The sequence below is a fragment of the Colobus angolensis genome, unplaced genomic scaffold (genome assembly GCF_000951035.1).
Source record: "Colobus angolensis palliatus isolate OR3802 unplaced genomic scaffold, Cang.pa_1.0 Scaffold158, whole genome shotgun sequence".
In the NCBI taxonomy this organism is placed as follows: Eukaryota; Metazoa; Chordata; class Mammalia; order Primates; family Cercopithecidae; genus Colobus; species Colobus angolensis.
The window spans coordinates 6,014,023-6,033,556 of NW_012114688.1; the positions used below are offsets into that span (position 1 = coordinate 6,014,023).

At 34.7% G+C, this 19,534-nt stretch overlaps 1 protein-coding gene across 2 annotated transcripts in view; it reads right to left on the reverse strand.

Annotated features, from left to right (window-relative positions):
- Positions 1–221: 221 nt before the first annotated feature.
- The window catches only part of NEGR1 (neuronal growth regulator 1), a 909,299-nt gene continuing 889,986 nt past the window's right edge, over positions 222–19,534 (reverse strand). For both annotated transcript variants that reach the window (XM_011936916.1, XM_011936915.1), the window contains one exon: positions 222–3,582. In XM_011936916.1, coding sequence (XP_011792306.1) covers positions 3,458–3,582 — 125 coding nt within the window. In that variant the 3' untranslated portion in view covers positions 222–3,457. The remainder of the gene's footprint in view (positions 3,583–19,534) is intronic.

The window sequence follows — 19,534 nt, forward strand, 5'->3', positions numbered from 1 at the left end:
TTTACTGAAAGGATTAAATAGGTAACTTTTGGCTGTGTCACAAAGCTAAGCACAATGGATAAATTAACAATTGTTCAGTAAATTTGATCATTGTAGATGATTGACTTTGATAATTCAGTTTTTCAGAGTATTTTGACTTCAAACATAGGGAAGTATTTATATATATATATATATATACACACACACACATACATATATATATATATATTTTTTTTTTTTTGCCCTGAATTATCTGGGTAATTTTCTCAGTTCTCCAGTCTACTTTCTAGATATAGCTTAAACGTTATGATGAAGCATTAATTTTTCAGTTAAGTTATAAACCCCCCAAAAGTGGCTTTACGTTTGAAATTGTCTCTCTCAAATCTCTTAGTGTCTCAAAAACACTCACATTACTATAACTTGGGCAATACTTTTTATTATATAATTGCTGCATAATAGGAACTCAATGGTATAATAGGACTTACGTTTCAAATGTGCTCATTGTAAAACATAATTACACCACTTGCCATTAAACTAAGAATGCAAATGTGTAAGTTAACTACCCTAACACTCTGATTCTTCCTTCCCTCTCATCCTTTCTTTCTCCCTACCTTCTTCCCTTCCTCCCTTCCTTCCTTCATGCCTTCCACCCTTCCTTTTTTTCCTCTTTACTGCCTTTCCTTTTCATTCTTTTTCTTTTCTCTCCATTCTCATTTTTAAACTGCTACTTATTTTTCTTTCTTCCTTCTTTAAAAAAAATAGGGGCAACAAATGTAACTTGTAGAAAATATAATCCTGAAATGAACAGCTAACAAAAATTGTTATAGATTAAAAGATAAATCAATTTATAAAACTGCTATTCTGAAATTGCAACAATCTTGTACAGTCAGGACTGATAAAATGGAGTAATCAGACATTTTATATGTCCATAAATGTAAAATCATCTACTTGAACATTATATGCAATACATTCACACAATAAAGCAAATACTGTAGCCTTATTTGACAATATTGAACTCATAAATACTCATGATTTCACTCTGTCCGAGGGCCTAAGGACTAGGAATGCTGCTGTGATACAGAAAAACATAGTGAATACCTCCTCTATTTAAAAATGTCACTCAAGAAAGTCTCTTCTAACATAAAGGCAAATACATATAGCTACTGAGCTATGACTGTACTTCTGTCACATTCTATGGTAAAAACACCAGACTCCACAAATTCGGAATCATGACAACACTTTGAACTAATTATTTGGTTCATCCATAGTTTATACCTCAATTTACCTACAAACCTTACAAAGAGGAGGTATTTTAACTCTAGGAAAGCGGTCACTGAATAATATGCATTCTTGATCTGTTTCTTTCTCCCAAACAATGGTACTGATGGTTAACATTTTCTGTGGTAGCACCACTATTTCTAGTAAGTAGATTATTATGGAGTGTGCCACTTTAAAGCTGCAATACAAAATAATATTTTGTAGTTTATTCACCAATTCCACAAAGAATATTTTTTAAAAGCAAATAAATAATAAAGTTAAATGTCATATTTGTCCTAAAAACTCTTTTTTAATGTATCAATCAAAATCATGTCATACATTTATTATAGTTAGTAGACTTACTAGCTTTATGCCTTATTATTGCGATTTTGTGGAAATAATGTCCCCTCATTTAAGATTACTTTTCTAATTAAAATTGATTTATGGTGTACTTTGGGACAAAGTGTTACTTGAAGAAAAAAAAATCACAGTTTTTAAGCCATCCCTGCTAGGGCAACATACTAGACATCTCAAATATGTATAACCACTGCAAAATTTCTTGTCTCTAATTTTATTGTAGGATCTTTGTTGTTATGACTTGTAAAAGGGGACTATTTGTAGAAATCTAGGTGTGCTGAAATTGGTAACTTCATCAAACCAGTAAAATGGCTTTCAAGGTGATGGTCTTTCTTTAGTAAAGAGTGAAACCATCAAACTATTCCTGCAATTTAATGTTTAGAGTAACAGCATTTTGCTTCAAAAATGTAGTTTTCATTATTTATAGTAGAAATAACATTCACAATATTTTGATAATTAGTATATCTTAAGATATTCTCATCATTGGTGTTTTGTCTTTATTTGATCACATCTTACATATATCATGTAAGAAAAAAATAAGGGATGGTCTTTTTTGGTTTTACTTGTTTGAGCTGAAATGGCTATATAGAAAGATTTTTTTGAAGAATTACCTATTTTAGAGATTGGTCTGCTACATACCAATATAGAACGTCTGTTATATTTTGGAACTTTTAAAATATATAACATGCATTCCAGACTATCAACTGAGTGATATTTTCAGATGGAAAATATGCAAAATGCACCTATCCACAGGAGCACTGCCTCTGTCATACTAACTTAGCTGCCACAAAACAAAATTAATGATGAGTGCTTACCAACTCATGTAGTATTAGGTGATAAGACTTTGTGCCCTTTCTGACAAATCATCTTAAAATTTTTGGCTTGGAATAGTGAAAGGAAAAGATGCTGTATTGCTAGGCAATCCTTTGAGTGGACTGTGCTGTCTTTTTAAAGGAAATGGTTTCCCACGGTGGATCTAACATTTAGCTACAACTAAAGAAATCATATGGTATATTTACTATACTGTTATTAAATTGTTTCTCATCACAGGAACTGAGTTAGTGTGGGGCAAAATTCACAAACCCCACTGTCAGTGCAGGAAGAGATTTTTACAGTCCAATAGCTCCTTCATTACTTAGAGATAGTGTATGGTTCAACTATCATTCTGGTTTATTTTTGCTTTCAAATTGTAAGATTTAGCAAAACATTTTATATTAGTTGGAGACAAAGAGAAAAATATTATTTTATGAAGGCACACCCATGCTGAACTTACAGGAAAGAGAAGCAGAGCTGCACAGCCAGTTATATTACAAGGCTCATTCCTGAAACCTGAATATCATGCGAGCAGAAAAATCTAGATATGTGTTATATTTTGAAGAAATAATCTGAAGGCAATATTATTTGCTTTTTTATCAAAAACGAAAAAATGAATCTTTGTAAATGTGGATTGACTCTTATTGAAACAGGGAACTGAATGCTTGTATTGCAGCCTTAAAGAATCACATATTCACTGCAATATTCGTTTTTGTAAACTACAGCCTGCAACCTAGCAGACCATGACTGAATGCTTTTGAAAAGTTGTAGATTACAAACATGAAATCACAATTAATATCCTCTAAAAGTAATTTCAGAGCTTTCACATCTTAAAAAAAGGACAATATGTACTGCTTCACAAGGTAATGTAGCTAATCAAAAAAGAGTAGAATTAAAGTATTTACATAATGAGCAATTCTACAGAAGGCGATCATCCCCATGTAAGCACTGCTGATTATATCCCACGCTGCTTTTAACAAACTGTACCAGATTGGATCCAGCCATCAGCACTTTCAGAGAATCCTTAAAAGCCTTTTATGGGTCTTTAAATTTATTGTAGAATGGCATTCTTCAGGTAGAATATGCTGGTGAAAGAGGACAGTGTCAACACAAGGTACCAGCAGGAGAAAAGAACATCAGCGTTCCCGGTAATTCCATACTGGGCTGTACTTGGAGCTGGAAAGAAATGAAAAAGATTAAATCAAAACCTAATTTGTGTCTTCCAGGATCTTGACAATAATCAAAAGGTAGCCAGGTGCATTGGGGAAAGCACTGACATTGGAGTCAGACTTAAGTTCATATCTGATTCTGCTATATGACAATGTGTGGGCTATGTGGCTAACTTCTCAGAGCTTCAGGTTTCTCAGGGCAAAATGAAAATAATAGAAATAATAGAATCCACCTCACAGGGCTGTGGTGAGAATTGGAGATGAAGCACATACAGCATATTACATCAACTAAACACATGCAAAGTACTTAAAAGCTACTAACATTATTATTCCTCTTATACATACTGTAAATATTTGTATTAGTGGACAATATTCATTCATGCGTGTATATGTAGCTGTGTTTTATTAGCTAAATACTGTACTAAATGCTAGAAAAACAAGAATATTGTCCCTTCCAAGGCCTTTTTTTTGGGTGAGAAAAGATCTTCAAACAATTATAATACAATTCTGGGAATATTAGAGTTGCATGTGCACACCGCAGTAGCACAGACAAATTGTGCTTTTAAATATGCCTGGGCAAAGGAGATTTCAAATACGGTTTTACCAAAGGAGACTATCATGTGGGTAGAAGAAACAACATGTTCAAAGGCATAAGAAAAGGACAGAGCAAGGTGTACCATGTAGAATGTAAAGGTAGATTTAGTCTTGCTGGACCATGAAGTTTGAGGCCTGAAGTGGAGGGAATTGAAACTAGATCTCTAGACAGGTAGAATGACCTCTCCTGTAATGAAAAAGGGACTAGGTTTTTATACTGAAAGACATTTTGAAGAATTTGGAGAGTTGAATGTGTGACTACATTTACACATCAGAAAGATTACAGTCTTATATATGGGGAAGTTCACATGGTACTTGGCTAACGGTTATGTTGAATTTTCATTGAATACCTGAAGATTCATCACGTTTGGGATATTGTTGGAGTGTTCTGAAGGGGTACCACTTTGTTTATGAAAGGATAGTTGCCTACTTGTATGTAAATTATATTGTGTTCCAGAAATTAAATGTTACAGCCGTGTTTGGACTTGCTTGAGACTGATTCTCATTTACCATCATAATAATAATAGCAATAACAAGAAACCCACCAACATATTTTAACCACCTTTTCTTAATGAAACCTGGATTTCAAGCACTATTTCCTAGTAGAAATTGAATAATGTAGCAAAGAAATCAACTACTTCATTTCTAAATTTATAACTCAAATCCAGGAGCAGGTTTAGTCACACTGAGTTTGAATTACCAGCAGATAGTTTTAATGAAACTGTCACAAATGACTATATTACTCTGTAACAAGAAGAATAAATTGTGTTGTTTACACTTCTAAGAAATTAAAGGGGATGAAAGATACATTGGTCCCTGCAGTGGGAAGTTTCTTTGACAATGCAATTATTGATTCCAGGTGAGTGGGATTTGAGCACTGAGACTACTATTTTTTAATAAACAGAGAGCAAAATTAACAATTTAATGCATGTATATAATTACAAATGAGTTTTTTTAAATAAACAGATGAAGAAAGTAAGCCTATTGTTGAACAGACAGCTTTTCAATTTCTGATACATACGAAGTCTAATTTAAAGCTATGGAACTCCTTATTTTCCCTTTTTCAAGATCTAGAAAAATATTTTAAAAATATAAATAAATCTTTATTTAGTATATGACCTTCTCAATAATAGTTATGCTAGAATTGTTTTTCAAGAAAGTTGAATGTAATAAAACTTGTATAATGGTAAAGGACCAATAATATGTAAAGCATATAAATGGTTTCATAAATAAGAAATAAAATTTAAAAGCTAAGCATAAAAAGCAAAGGTGAATTATTTTTGTTATGACAAATTAAGTAGTAACATTAAATGGGTAGATTATCAAGTCCCCTCAAAACTCCTTATCCATCCTTTAAAATGCATTTTTGGGCAATCTTTCCTGGATTCCCTCTCCTTCTCCAACAAACTGAGCTGACTACCCCTTTTGTGTCATGAGACCATGAAATATATATTATATGTTATGTAACATCACACTGCATTGCAAATATATATTTACATATTCATTTCTTCCAACAGATTTAAACTCTTCTAGGTCATGTCTTATTCATCTTTGTGTTTCCAGACATAAAATCTGGCAAAGTGTGGTATATAGTGGATGCTCAAGAAATGTCTAAGTAAATGACTCAATCAAATGAATGGGTCATAATCAAAATGAGTATTTCTATCCTACAAAACAGAATCTCTTCTGCAGCAAGCCACATGATTATAGGCTATAAAATGTACTATAGTAACATTCCTTCATTCATTCATTCATTCATTCATTCATTCATTCAGCGAGTTTTAATTGAACTAGGTACCACGCACTCTCCTAAGTGCTGGCAATGCAGCACCTAATAAGATAGGTATGATCCTTTTATTACTTAATTCTGCCTTCCCCAATGTAGTTGTATCTTCTTCCACTCAGCCTCCTATTGTCTTAAACGTAACAAAGATATTACCAATAGCATATTTTAAATTTATTACTTTACAATTAAAATAGCATACATTTTTTCACTGATGCCACAAATGTATATACTTTTTTTTGTGAATATAATACTTATATTAGTCCTGAAATAAACTAGAAACTGGGGGATGAATTATTAGCTTGCAGTTGTTACAGGCATAGACTGTGGAGCAAACGTGAATAATCAGTAGACCAAAACACAAAGATCTAAGTTAGTCACCATAATGTGAGATCAGATACCTAATGCCAAGTTATATGTCATCAATCATACTCTTTAACTATCTACTGAATATCTATTATGTTCATGGGTTTGAATTAAACCTCACATAGGCAAAGATGAATAAAACCCAATCCTCTCTTTCAGGAAGAGCTTATTCTAGTTGGGGATATAAATAAATAGGTAAATAAAGAACATTAGGGTATATGGAACTTGAAGGATAATATACAAACTTGGGAGGACTCCCTAGGGGGTCATGGCAGATAAGTAATCTAGGCAACAGTTACAAATACAATTATTTTTTTACAAAATGCAATGATATACATATGTTAGTTCACACATATCTCATTTTTAAAATGGCTCTATAACATTCCATTGTTGGGGGATGCCATTGTTATGCAACCTTATTCCCATTAGCTGGCATTTATTATGTGTGGTTTGTGTGTGTTATGACTGTTTGGCTGAATTATTTGAAAAACAGTGCTAATGATACTAAAGGTAAGGGCCTCAGTATTATTTGGGTCAATAGATTTTCTTAGGTTAAATGCCAATCTACTATTTGATCTTAAGAAAATAACCATTAGCTATTAGAAATTAGCTTCAAGACTGGACTGAACTATCAATTAGAAAAAAACCTTCAGAAAATCCCATATGACAAATTAAGCATTACCACCTTTCCCCCATATTACTTAGTAACTGGTAATATACTTACACTCTTAACCTGTTTAGGTCAAGAATGTCTTGAAGCAAAGATACATTATATATATCTTTTATCTTTGACACTGAACAGAGTTTGGTACTTAATAGGTGTTCAGTAAATGTCTGTGCTTCACATCCATTTCCCCCAGTTACCACAAACCTAGACGGAGACAAAATACCTTGACTTCTTTTGTCAGAGAGTATCATCTTTTCCTTTCGTATTTTTGCTGAATCTTTCTTCTTCTTTTAGTTTCAGGCTCATTATACTTTGACCTGTACAGGCCAGACTACCTCTCCCTTGAGTATTTTGAGCAAGAAGACAGATCATTACGTGGATAATATGGGAACAGAGCATGTACTGAACTTTATAACATCATACTCTTGCCACAAAAGACTGTCAGCATAGGTGAACCCATAGGTCCAAACTAGAAGCCTGAATTCCCTAGAAGACATCTAGTTGAGCCTCTGGGATGGTCAGACCTGTTGAAGGATCTCTGCCAAGTTTTTAGTTGCTTTTCAATATCATGCTGCTATTTACCTTAAGTAAAATTAGGCAGGATAGGTCGTGTGATCAGAGATGTATCTGGGTTATGGCAAGGGCTTTAGTTTCATTCTAAGTGACATGAGAAGCCATAGGAGAGTTTGATTATTTTTAAAGGATCACTTTGCTACTCAGTAGACAATAGATTGTACTAGGAAAGGCAAGAGTAAAGCCTATGCTGACCGGATGCAGTGGCTCATGCCTGTACTCCCAGCACTTTGGGAAGCTGAAGCCAGTGGATCACCTGAGGCCAGGAGTTCAAGAATACCTTGGCTAACATGGCGAAACCCCGCTTCTACTAAAAGTACAAAAAACTAGCTGGGCCTGGTGGCATGCACTTGTAGTCCCAGTTACTCAGGAGGCTGAGGCATGAGAATCACTTGAACCCAGGAGGTGGATGTTGCAGTGAGCCAAGATCGTGCCACTGCACTCCAGCCTGGGCGACAGAGCAAGACTCCGTCTCAAAAAAAAAAAAAAAAAAGTAAAGCCTATGCTAGCTCACCTTCAAGTATTCCCCATTGTCTGTTGAGTGAAGCCAAAACTTTACAGCCTGGCATTCAGGGACCTCTGCCATCTGGTTCTAGTCAGCTTATCCAGACTCACACCACTTCTTCACTCTAGTCACACAAGCCATTTTCTGAGCACATAGAGTGTTTCATTACCCCATGTCCTTTGCACATGCTACCTCCTTAAACCTAGACAGCCTTCTTCCTATTCCTCTTTGCATATTAAAGTCCTGCTCATCCTTAAACATCAAAAATACTAGTTTTTCCATGAGGCCATCCCCAATCTAAGAAAAATTATTAGTCTTCTGCTTATACCTAACTTCAGAAATGTTTTCTTTCTTCTTAACTTATAATTAGGTATATATATGTGATATATACATATAAACATCTTGAAGTTATGGAACATTCCTACCTATATGTGCGTCTGTATCTTATATCAAATGTGTTCAATTGATGTTTATTGGATTGGATGTGAAATAATATTCCTAAATATGCATGTGTCTAATTCAAGACCATTTTGATAGACTATCCTATTTTAATAGTTGTTCCTATGATTTCTCACCCTCAAGACAAAGTGTTTAATGAAATTGTCCTATTTCTTTCTTATGACCTGTTTAATTGTTTTTGAGGAGAAGAATGAAGAAAAGAGAAGAAAAGTTTAAATTGAGAACGAGAAAGAAAGGAAGAGGATAAAGGAAACAAAAGGTTGAAGTTTTAAAACAAATACAGAGAGAAGACCCAGCCCTTGAACAATGTATTAGATTGTATTATATTTACCATTTTATTGAAAAAAAAGAGAAAGAAAATAAAATGCAGTATGTAAGGGAGATTGATTCTGTTTGCAGATCAGAATTTAAAACAAACAACAGAACAGGCTGTCATTCTTTCTAGTTCTTAGTAAAGCTAAGACATTCTAGTCTTTAAATATGACATCGTATATAATATATGAACTGTAGAGCTGGGTGACACTGGTTCAAGTTCCAATTCCACGTCTTTCTAACTGTACTAACCTAGGCAAGTTTCTTAACTTTGCTGAGTTCAGTATCTTCATCTGCAAATGAGGATTGGTAGTATCTCAAAAGTTATTGCAAAGATTAAATGTGTTGTTATGTATAAACCACCCAGTACAGCACTTAACAAAGCATAAACACTCCTTCAAGGATGATCTAAACACTCCTCATTCACTTATTCTTTTAACAAATTCAGTGTGTGCTATGTGCCAGGCACTCAGAGGCAATGAGCAAAGCAGAAATGGTTCCTGTTCCCACCGAGCTTTCTGTTTAACTTGAGATGCTTTGCATGGAACAAGTATATTTTATTTAACTTTTAATCTATACTTGGTTAAATCACTGTTTCTCTGGTCTTGCAAAGATGTCTTTCATTTTTGCTTACAAAAATATTAATTCTTTATTTTTTCTTAACTTTGGGAGGATTTTTATTTAATGCAATTTATAGCTAGATAATTGTCCAGTCTCCTCTGATTTGCAATTTCTTCAAAGTCAGAGGATATGACCTTTTCCTTTTCTTCTCTTTTGCCAAAGAGAACAGTATGGCGAGTGAAATTTAGAGAATGGTTTCATGGCTGACCTAATGATGAATTTGTTTTTAGAGAATCTGTCTCAGGTATGAAGCAAAAGTGCCCAGGCTGAGTGGAGTGTAAGCCTTTGAGACTTCTTCCCATTGTCAACAGGAAGATCTATTCTGGATTTTAACACATATCTTATATCTTTTCTAATTATGATTTTCACTACCAATTACCACAGCTGCTGCATATTATTTTCTGTTTTGGCAGTTTTCCCTTGTATTGCTCTAGTTTGTATTTTGAGGCAACAGCAAATGTAACTATGAAATATTTAGTTTTGGTACAATACAAATTACTTGCCTAGAAATTTCCTTAAATTACTCAAGCTTTAACTAAACTAGCTTTAAGTCATGTTTTTAAGATTTCTGTTGCAATCTTAGAGTTACTAAAGCTATATTAATTCTGCTTCTGTAAGACAAAACTGGCCTCAACTTACATTTTCCTGAGGAAGCATATACCTTAATGGGAAGCAAATGATTTACACCCAAATAACATTTCATGCAGAAGAGGGTGATTAATGTGTACTCAAAATAGAGAACACATACGTTTACTGAGAAATTAAACACCATTGATTAGATCCAACTGGCAGTGTGATCCTGTTTCATTACATACTGTGGGAGGAGTTTGCTCAAAAGATAATTAAATCCTCTCTGAAGCAATATCCACCCCTTTCCACCATCAGCAGCTGCAGGGGATATCCGGAGGCTCAGATTACACTTCCCTTTTTTGTATCACTTAATTTTACTTAAACACTGGGTAGAGATTAGGAGAGAAAAAGAAGCAGATGGGATATGCTTTTCCACTGGCATATAACTTTGCATTATGGTATCTGGAAGAATTAAGCAGGTCTCACACAGGTAACATAATTACATTCCTTTCCATTATTTCTGGTGAAATCAAATGGTCCAGACCCTAAGATGAGATGTGCTGAGTTACAGATACAGCACCGACATGCTATATCTTCTCATGTACCTCCTCCCATCCGTGGCACAGCGATTTCTAGGAAGAGAGCTTTGTTTGTGTGAATATTGCATGCTCCTGTACTGTAGACCCCCTGGGGTCTTTTTCTCCCCCTCAACTTTAGGGTTGAAGAATGCTTGAGTAGCACAGTTGTCATGTTGTAGGGACCAATGTAGAGATTTTCTGTTTGTTTGTTTACTAAACACACCTTCACTGTGCCATGTCTTCTGGAGTGCAGAGAGGTAAACATACCATGGTCCTCTTTTCAATTAGCTCTCAGTGTGGTCGAATAACAATTTATGGTTCCCTACCACAGTCACCTCCTCTTGCATTTAGGGAAAGAATGTTAAAATTGGATAAATGGCTTCAGATTCCTATCAGTCAGCTTTCCTGTTTGTCTTCTTTAGAAGAAATCAGGCCAACAAGTGCACACTGGTGTTCTTTTCTTGAATTAGAGGCCAAAGGTCATAGAAAAATTTGCATTTAGATAATTATTCTAACTTTTTTTTTTTCATTTGATAAAACAACTGAATGTCTATCTTCAGGTAGTTCCATCATTCTTGACAGACTATAACTTGATAAACATAAAAATAATCATTTTTACAGAAAATCTCTCTATTTTTGTGTTATAAACAATGAGGTGAATGGGTAGAGAAATCACACAATTCCTTTCTTTCTCTTTCTGACTAGTGGCATTTTCCTGCCAACTTATTCTTAGTGACTACAGAGCTATTTCTCTGGACGACCAGCGTCCTCGAGTTCCATTCTGCTTGCTCAATAACCATTTTTCCAAAGTTCACGATATACCCTCCTATCTACTCAGCATCAATTACATTAGGAATTTTAAACATATGTTTGCCTTGGTTATTACCCACATTCAGAAATCTGCCTATTTGTAGATAAATGCTTTTATCTTCATATAGCCAGATGAAACTCTCCAAAACTATTACCTCTAATTTGAGGTAAGGAGAATAGGAAGCAATCGTCCAAATAGAAACAAATTCTGCTGTCTTTTATTATCCTTCCTAGTTGCTGAAATAAAGTCTCAAAGCTTGAATTGTTCATCAATGTCTTCTAAATGTTTTGAATTTTTTGTTTACTTTATTTTAGAAACTCAGAAGTAATTTACATGAATATATAGTAGCTTTGAAGTGTGTTGTCAAATACAGGTAATTTTGTATGACCCTGAATGGTTCTTTGAACTTGATATGGCAACTCCTACCAGGCTGGTTTGCAAATGGGTTTCTACATAAGAGTCTTGACATATTTTGGAGTGTGTATGTGGATGTGTGGGTGTGTGGATGTGTGTTTTAAACTCTGTCTTTGTTGCGTGAAATATATTTGCACAAAATACAATACACTTTGCCCTTACTATACAGACTTTAGCTTGGGCCTCTAGGGCATCATTTAGTTGAGGAAAAGAAGGTTTTACAGAAATAAAAACAGAAATCCAGCTGTGTTCTTAAGGTCGCTAATAGTCACTGCCATCAGCTGTGTCTTCACTGTGACGCTGCTAGTGTGGTAAAAACATGGGAGAAATTGGAAACCAGAAAACATTTCTGCAAGCTGAATGCGTTTTTAAGATCTTATACATGTGGGGATGTGGGTGTGAAATTATTTAAGTTTTTATATAGGGTGTCTAAACCTGGAGTTTCATGATCAGGTTTTCTTGTTTACTACATTTTATTCTTTGTATCTTTTGTGTTAGGAAGGTTACCTAAACTAGCTTATTTTCTGGAGTCTGCAACATTGTTCTTTTGGCATTAATTAAGGATCACGAATTTCATAAGACTTGATCATTTCCATTTTTTGAATATTCCGTTTACCTTTAAATTTTGTCTGCTTGTTTGTTCTTCGATTTTCCAGTGAAATGAAAGCGAGTGATTATCTGGCCTTGTAGTTCTGATTTACTTACATTGTTCCACTTGTTACACTCTAGATTGATTTTGAGTTCCTCTCAATGATTCTCTAATCATTGCCATTATATTTTGGCTATTTTAAAATCCTTGATAAAATCCAAATGACTTTGCATGGAATGTAAGATCTTCTGTAAACTTTCTACAAGCTACTTTTTCAGCCTTATACCTGATACTCTGCCACACTTTGCACATGTGTCACCCCAGGCAGAAAATTCTCCATTCTCAGGACACACTGCTGCACTTGTGTATTTGCAGTTTGCCTTCATCTGAGATGGGTTTCTATGTCTGTATGTGTTGAAACAGTACTCATATCTCAGTGCCCATCTCAGATGACACCTGCTCACAAAGTTAGAACCTGAAAAAAGTCTGAATACTGGGATTCAGTTGGTGCCATCCTTTAGTTTTACAGATGAGGAGGTGAGGCTAATAGGGAATGAATAATGGGCTTAAATTAGATGCAAAAATAAGACAAGGACTCAGGTATTCTGATTCTCTGTACTTCCATTTCTATGTAACTTCCCTGAATTATTACCTAGTTAAATTAATCTGCCAAGTCCCCTTTTCTCCTATTGCTTTTACCTATATACTTCACCTATATTTTACCTATACTTTATCACTCTCATGTGCATCTTCTTCTACAGAGTCTAAGTTTCTTGACTACTTTTGTATGACTCATAGCATTTGATCAAGTGTTCGGCACCATCAAACTATTTATTACAGAGAACTGAAGTATAGATACATTGTTTAAATTTATGCATTAGAATGAGGTTTTACTATAGAGCTCAAGAAAAAAGAGATAGGAAAGATAATATCATCAATAGAGGACTTGGAAATATTGACCACCACTGTAGAGTAACATTGGTTCTGAAAAGACGAATCTTGTCTTCTTGGACATCTCTCAAGACCTCATATAATAAATATAGAGTTATACCTTTACAACATATAAACACACACCCAAGAGACCTGTTAAATAATTGCTGTTGTCTGTGAGTTCTATTTGAATGTGTTTTTTATGGGTGGAGGCCATATTTCTTAACAATCAAGCATAGGAGGTATTAGCTTAGCATCTTGGCACCTCAGTTTTCTCAGTTGAACAAAGGGGATAAAATTATCCCTCCCAGTGTTATGATAAGCAAATGAGACAACTAAGTGAAGTGTTTATTGAAGTGTTGATTAAATTTTCTTAAAATGGTAGCTTTAGAAAATGTATTAGTGTTTACACAAGAAGTACCAATGTAAGCCCCTACCTTGGCCCAGGAAGAAATGTTCAGTTGTTGACAGGAGAGTGTGTGTATCTCAGAGTTCTAGAAATTTGAAACAGTAACAATGACACCAACAATATATGTCCCTTCTAAAGCATAGCTTTAAAAATGCAGATCAGAAAACTCCTCCACTAAACAAATAATCCTTAAGTATCTATGCATGCCCAGTGATCACCTGCTATTCCTCATGTACTATTCTGTGTTCCAGGGTAGAGGTTTTTTTTTTTTTTTTTTTTTTTTTTTTTTTTTTGAGGAATGCCACTGTGATGTTTTACTGGATAGTCATGTTGACTCTTGTGTTGAGATAGACCTTTCTCCTAGCAAACTGGAGAAAAGAAGCAAGTCATGTTACACAGCTTGATTAGTTGTAGTTCACGGGGGAAAAAATGTGGTAGAGAATGCAACTTTCAAAAACAGAAAGAAAAATGGTAAATCACCTGTGCCTAATTTTTTTTTTTTTTTTTTTTTTTTGAGACGAGTCTCACTCTGTCGCCCAGGCTGGAGTGCAGTGGCCGGATCTCCGCTCACTGCAACCTCCGCCTCCAGGGTTCACACCATTCTCCTGCCTCAGCCTCCCGAGTAGCTGGGACTACAGGTGCCTGCCACCACGCCCGGCTAATTTTTTGTACTTTTAATATGTAGCTCCTTTAAGATCACAACAGTCTGAACAAACCATAGCCTTTTAGCTTCTTGGGTTTACAGTCTGTGCCTCTTTTACTTGGAATTGCCTTCTTCTACTTCCTCCCAATTCTCCCACCTCTACCTGACACATTTCTCCTTAAGAAGCAAGTTTGGTGTTACATCTATAATAACCAAGATCTCTTCCTTACTTCCTCCCTCTCTGGAGGACTCATTGCAACTCACGTTCTCTCAAGGTCTTGCTTAGGTACTTGCTTCCTCACCTAGAGTTCGAGTTACTAAAGAGCCAGAACCATATTTTTTCATCTTTCTTTTCCTCTTATTTCTTCTTCCCCAGAGTCTATCACAGTGACTGCATATAATAAGGGCTTAATAAATAACTGCTCTTTTTATTTCCATATGAGATAAATTTGCAAAATACACTTGTTTCACACAATTTTTATATTTTGCCTTACATCTTCTCATTATGTTTCTACTTTAGCCGTTGCTATGACAACTGGTTGTGTGCAGGGCAAACAATTCTAAAGTATATTCTACAGGACTCCTCAGAGGGTCACTAGTAGGATGGAGTCCAGTTATGCACAGTTAGTACCAGTTCAATAGTGTATTCTTGAACTGGCTTTCCCTTCTTCCCTTCCTCCCTATTTTATTTGTTCCAATCATCCACTAGTGTTCCTTGAAATTCCTTCCCAAAATAATCACCTACAAGAAAATTGCTCATTTTAGGGGTATACAGAGAAAGACAATAAGCTTGTACAAAGAAAAGGAAAACAATACATTGTAAATACTGTGTCTACTGCAACTTCATATTTCCCTACATTTCATGGTGCTTTGCACATAGTAGGTGCACAGAAAATTAATTTGGATAAATAAATCTGTTGAAAGTAAACAGTTATCTATTCTCTTTGCCACTATTCTTCTTGGCTCTTGATAATTCTCTCAGTTAGTGTCACTTTTACGAGGTTTGCATTAATTATACTGTTAGCAGGCACATACTTTTAATAACAACAACAACAAAAAACCCAGGTCTTAAAATCTTAATTAAATGTTTTTTTTTTTTTCCTCATAGATTTTATCCCAGGAATATCACCCACTGTTTTACACTATCATCATTTTGGTTTCTGCTATACCAGCAATACTGCTTAATGAAAGTTTTGTCTCCTCTTGTATTTCTTAAATATTTAAAGACACTCATAGTTCTTATTTTTTATTATGATTTCAACTATAAAATACTCCTCTCCTCTACAACCTTGAAATGTTCTTTCCTCAAGGCTCTATTGCTGCCTAAGATTATCCAACTTGTAAAATGGGAAAATGAGAAATAAAACTGCTGTGGAAGGACTTTGGGGGCAGGCACACAAAAATCAGATATTAGGGAATTCTAGTCCAAAGAAGAGTCCAGAAAAGGATGAAAAGAAAAAAAAAAAAAAAAACGTGCACAGTGATGCCAGTACTGAACTCAGACACTAGTCAAGATAGTAAAAAAGAGAGAGAGAGGCGTGCACGTTTAAAACCATTATATCAAAACACCTTACCTCTGGCTCATTTTTATAGATATTGCAAATTTGGCCATTTACATTACTGTTTAAAATCGTTTTTGACTGTAATAAAAATAGTATTCCCTGCATTAATAAATGTTTCAGTTTATTAGCATTAAGTTTATATCCATAGTTCCTTCAGGCACAAAACATTAGGAAAAGTTTTGTTATTTCATGACACCTTTATTTTATTGAGAGATGCCTCTACTTTAGTAGTACTTTCAATTATACTTAACCTTAATATATACATTTAAACATATGATTGGAAAATTGATCTTTGAGACTTACATAAGTCAGGAAATTATAATTTAGGAGTAACTGATTTTTAAACCAGTAATCACATTATTTATTCAACAAGTGCTATGGAGTGCCTACTATGTGTTAGGCATTGCACTCATACATACACAAAGATGAACAATACTTAATTCTTAGCTTTTAGGACTATGAAGTCAAGTAGAAAAAAAAAACATTCGGCCGGCCACGGTGGCTCAAGCCTGTAATCCCAGCACTTTGGGAGACCGAGACCGGCGGATCACGAGGTCAGGATATCAAGGCCATCCTGGCTAACATGGTGAAACCCCGTCTCTACTAAAATTACAAAAACTTAGCCGGACGTGGTGGCGGGCGCCTGTAGTCCCTGCTACTCGGGAGGCTGAGGCAGGAGAATGGCATGAACCCAGGAGGCGGAGCTTGCAGTGAGCCGAGATCCCACCACCGCACTCCAGCCTGGGCGACAGAGCGAGACTCCATCTCAAAAAAAAAAAATTCTACTCCAGAAAAAAGGAAATGATTTTTACAAAATCATATGTTATTATAATTTCAGGGTTAAAAGAAATTTTGAGACAATCTATTCTCCTTTGTCAAAGCATAACTAAATCAGAATCTATTTAGATAAAGACATTCTAGGCTTATGTCGTTTTATAGCCAGAAGACACTCAAGTCTGAAGAGGAAAGAGCTACACAGAGAATTAATGCAAGTGTCCAGATTTTAAGTTTAATGCCCTTTCCAGAATATTGCACTGCTCACATGAATTTATTTAGTATTTTGTTTCATGCTTTTATAACGCTCATTGCTTATTAATATTAAAGTAGCAAATAGGAATCTTAAAATGTTTCTAAATATAATATGATCAAAATAATGCCATACTCTAGTAAATTATCCAAACTCTAGACCCCTCTTTAATTAGACATTTCAACCAATAAAATACAAAATGACTTTGTTCTATATACATGCTGGAAGTGATATAATTATTCCTTGAAATATTAAATGTTGGAAATAATTTCCAAGATCTATAGTCAATACATACTTTCTTCACATCTTTCATAATGTGCTCAAATTTGAACTTTTTTAGCGCCTCAAGCATATGGAGCTCATAATAAATATGTATTGATTCAATATTAGTGATATTTTAATAACCACTATATTAGAAATCTGCTATGAATGGCTGATTTATTTTTGTAAGAAGAACTTGGCCTAGAATCTAAAGAGTAGGCATCTACAACATTCAGTTATATGACCAGACTGTGTCTTGATTCATCAGTTGCTAAAAGGTACACATGAAATCAGAAAATTAGCATTCAGATATCTCTGCGTAAAATTTAGTTGTTGGTTTTGGTTTTAATTTTTTTTCCAGTGAAGGAGCAGCTCTGGCTTATGATTCAAGCTTCAGGTCAGGGCTCGAAAACTTGAAAAATGGGAAAAAAAATTAAGAGAACCATATATTCCTAGAGAGCAAAGGTATAGTTTAAAAACAATAAATGTGTCAATTTGGCTTTTTCAGAGTAACTTCTGTACTTCCTAGCACACTAGCATCTAGGAGTAACTGCTAATAAAATAAAAAAGCCACATTTAAATACATGTGTTCTAACATACATTTTTCCATTTCACACTAACTTTACTTATATTTGCAGTTAATAGTAACATTTGACATCATTCTAATTGCCAAGAAAAATTCTAAAATTCTCTGCAAGTTTATGTGTAAGACTTAAAGAAAGCAAGCATTAAAAAGCAACCATACATTTTGATGTGTTCTTAGAAACATATCATTATAAAAAAGTTTGGGCTACATAATACATAATTGCACTTGGGTGTAATTTTTTAATCTTTAAATTAGAAAAGACAGATGATTATTTTCTCCCTTCACCAAAGGGAGAAAAGGTGTTAAATGTTAATATCTCCTTGTTACACATTTTTTTTAAGACAAAGGGCTATAAGAAGGATATAATAAGCACTGTGAATATTCCTGCTAAGCTTCCTGGAATCTCCTCCTATATTAAATTATATCTTATCTATACTATTTAAACTATTCTTCTGATATTCTTCACATGTGAACAAGATAATATTTTGCAAAGTTTAAGCATTGTGGCAGCTACCCACTTATAAAGAACAGCGTTATCCACTTCTGAATTAGGAACAAAAAACTCACCAATACAAATAAAGGTTTTCATTAAGCCACATTCCTGTTTATTACAGACTGACAATAATAATTTTTCTGGATTTCAATTTAACATTAAAAACAAATCCCAGTTCCCCCATCTCTTTGATGCAGCTGGCTGCACTATACATAATGTCTGATACACAAAGACACTGTCTATTGTTACAGAACTGGCTTGTTTGTATATTGAAAACTGCATTCAAATTTGTATGGTTCAGAATGTTCAATGAAATGCACAAATTGACTACTTTAATATTCCTCAATTTGTCATAATGGTTTCTGTGTGAGTGTTTTTCTTATTTAAGACTGTCATAATGTCATTTATATTCTTTAAGGAACAAGCAACAATTCCTCTGAAATCTCATAGTCGAAAGCTAAAGAGGGGCCTAGGTCAAGCTCAAAGTCACTTATAGGACTGTGAAAATCACCTCGCATTTAATCTAGGCTTAGCGGCTACAGGAAAAGAATTGAAGAAAGGCCTTCTTTTATTGTTTTCTGAAAGTAAAATGAAATAAGATGTGGAATATTACAGAAAGGATTTTGTAAGTGGAAGGGAGTGGGTGAGAAGAGGCGAAGTGACCGTTGGAAAGGATGTTGAAACTTGAAGAATGTGGGAAGAAGAGGTCAAGGGAATCCTATGACTGAACGCAGCATAGGAGACACAAACACATCGATCTTGGAGCCCTGCAAATGCATCCCTTTATATTGGACATTTTCAGTCTTTTTCTATTCCTAGGTATGTTTACTAAATTACACAAGTCTGATAATTCCAATTATCCTATAAACACCCTTCTTAAAATACATATTGCACAACTGAATTGCATTTGAGTTTGTTTTTTAAGTTATGAAACAGGTATCCTGAGTCTGTAAATACAGTTTGATTTCCTGATCACTGAACTACGAAAAGTACAGATTCAAAAAGCAATTTTTGGCTGGGCCCGGTGACTCACACCTGTAATCCTAGCACTTTGGGAGGTCCGTGCAGGAGGATCCCTAAAGGCCAGGAGTTCGAGATCAGCCTGGGCAACAAAGCAAGATCCCATCTCTACAAAACATAAAAAAAATTTAAAAATGGTATGTGTTGGCGTATACCTATCACCATAGCTACTTAGGAGGCTGAGGT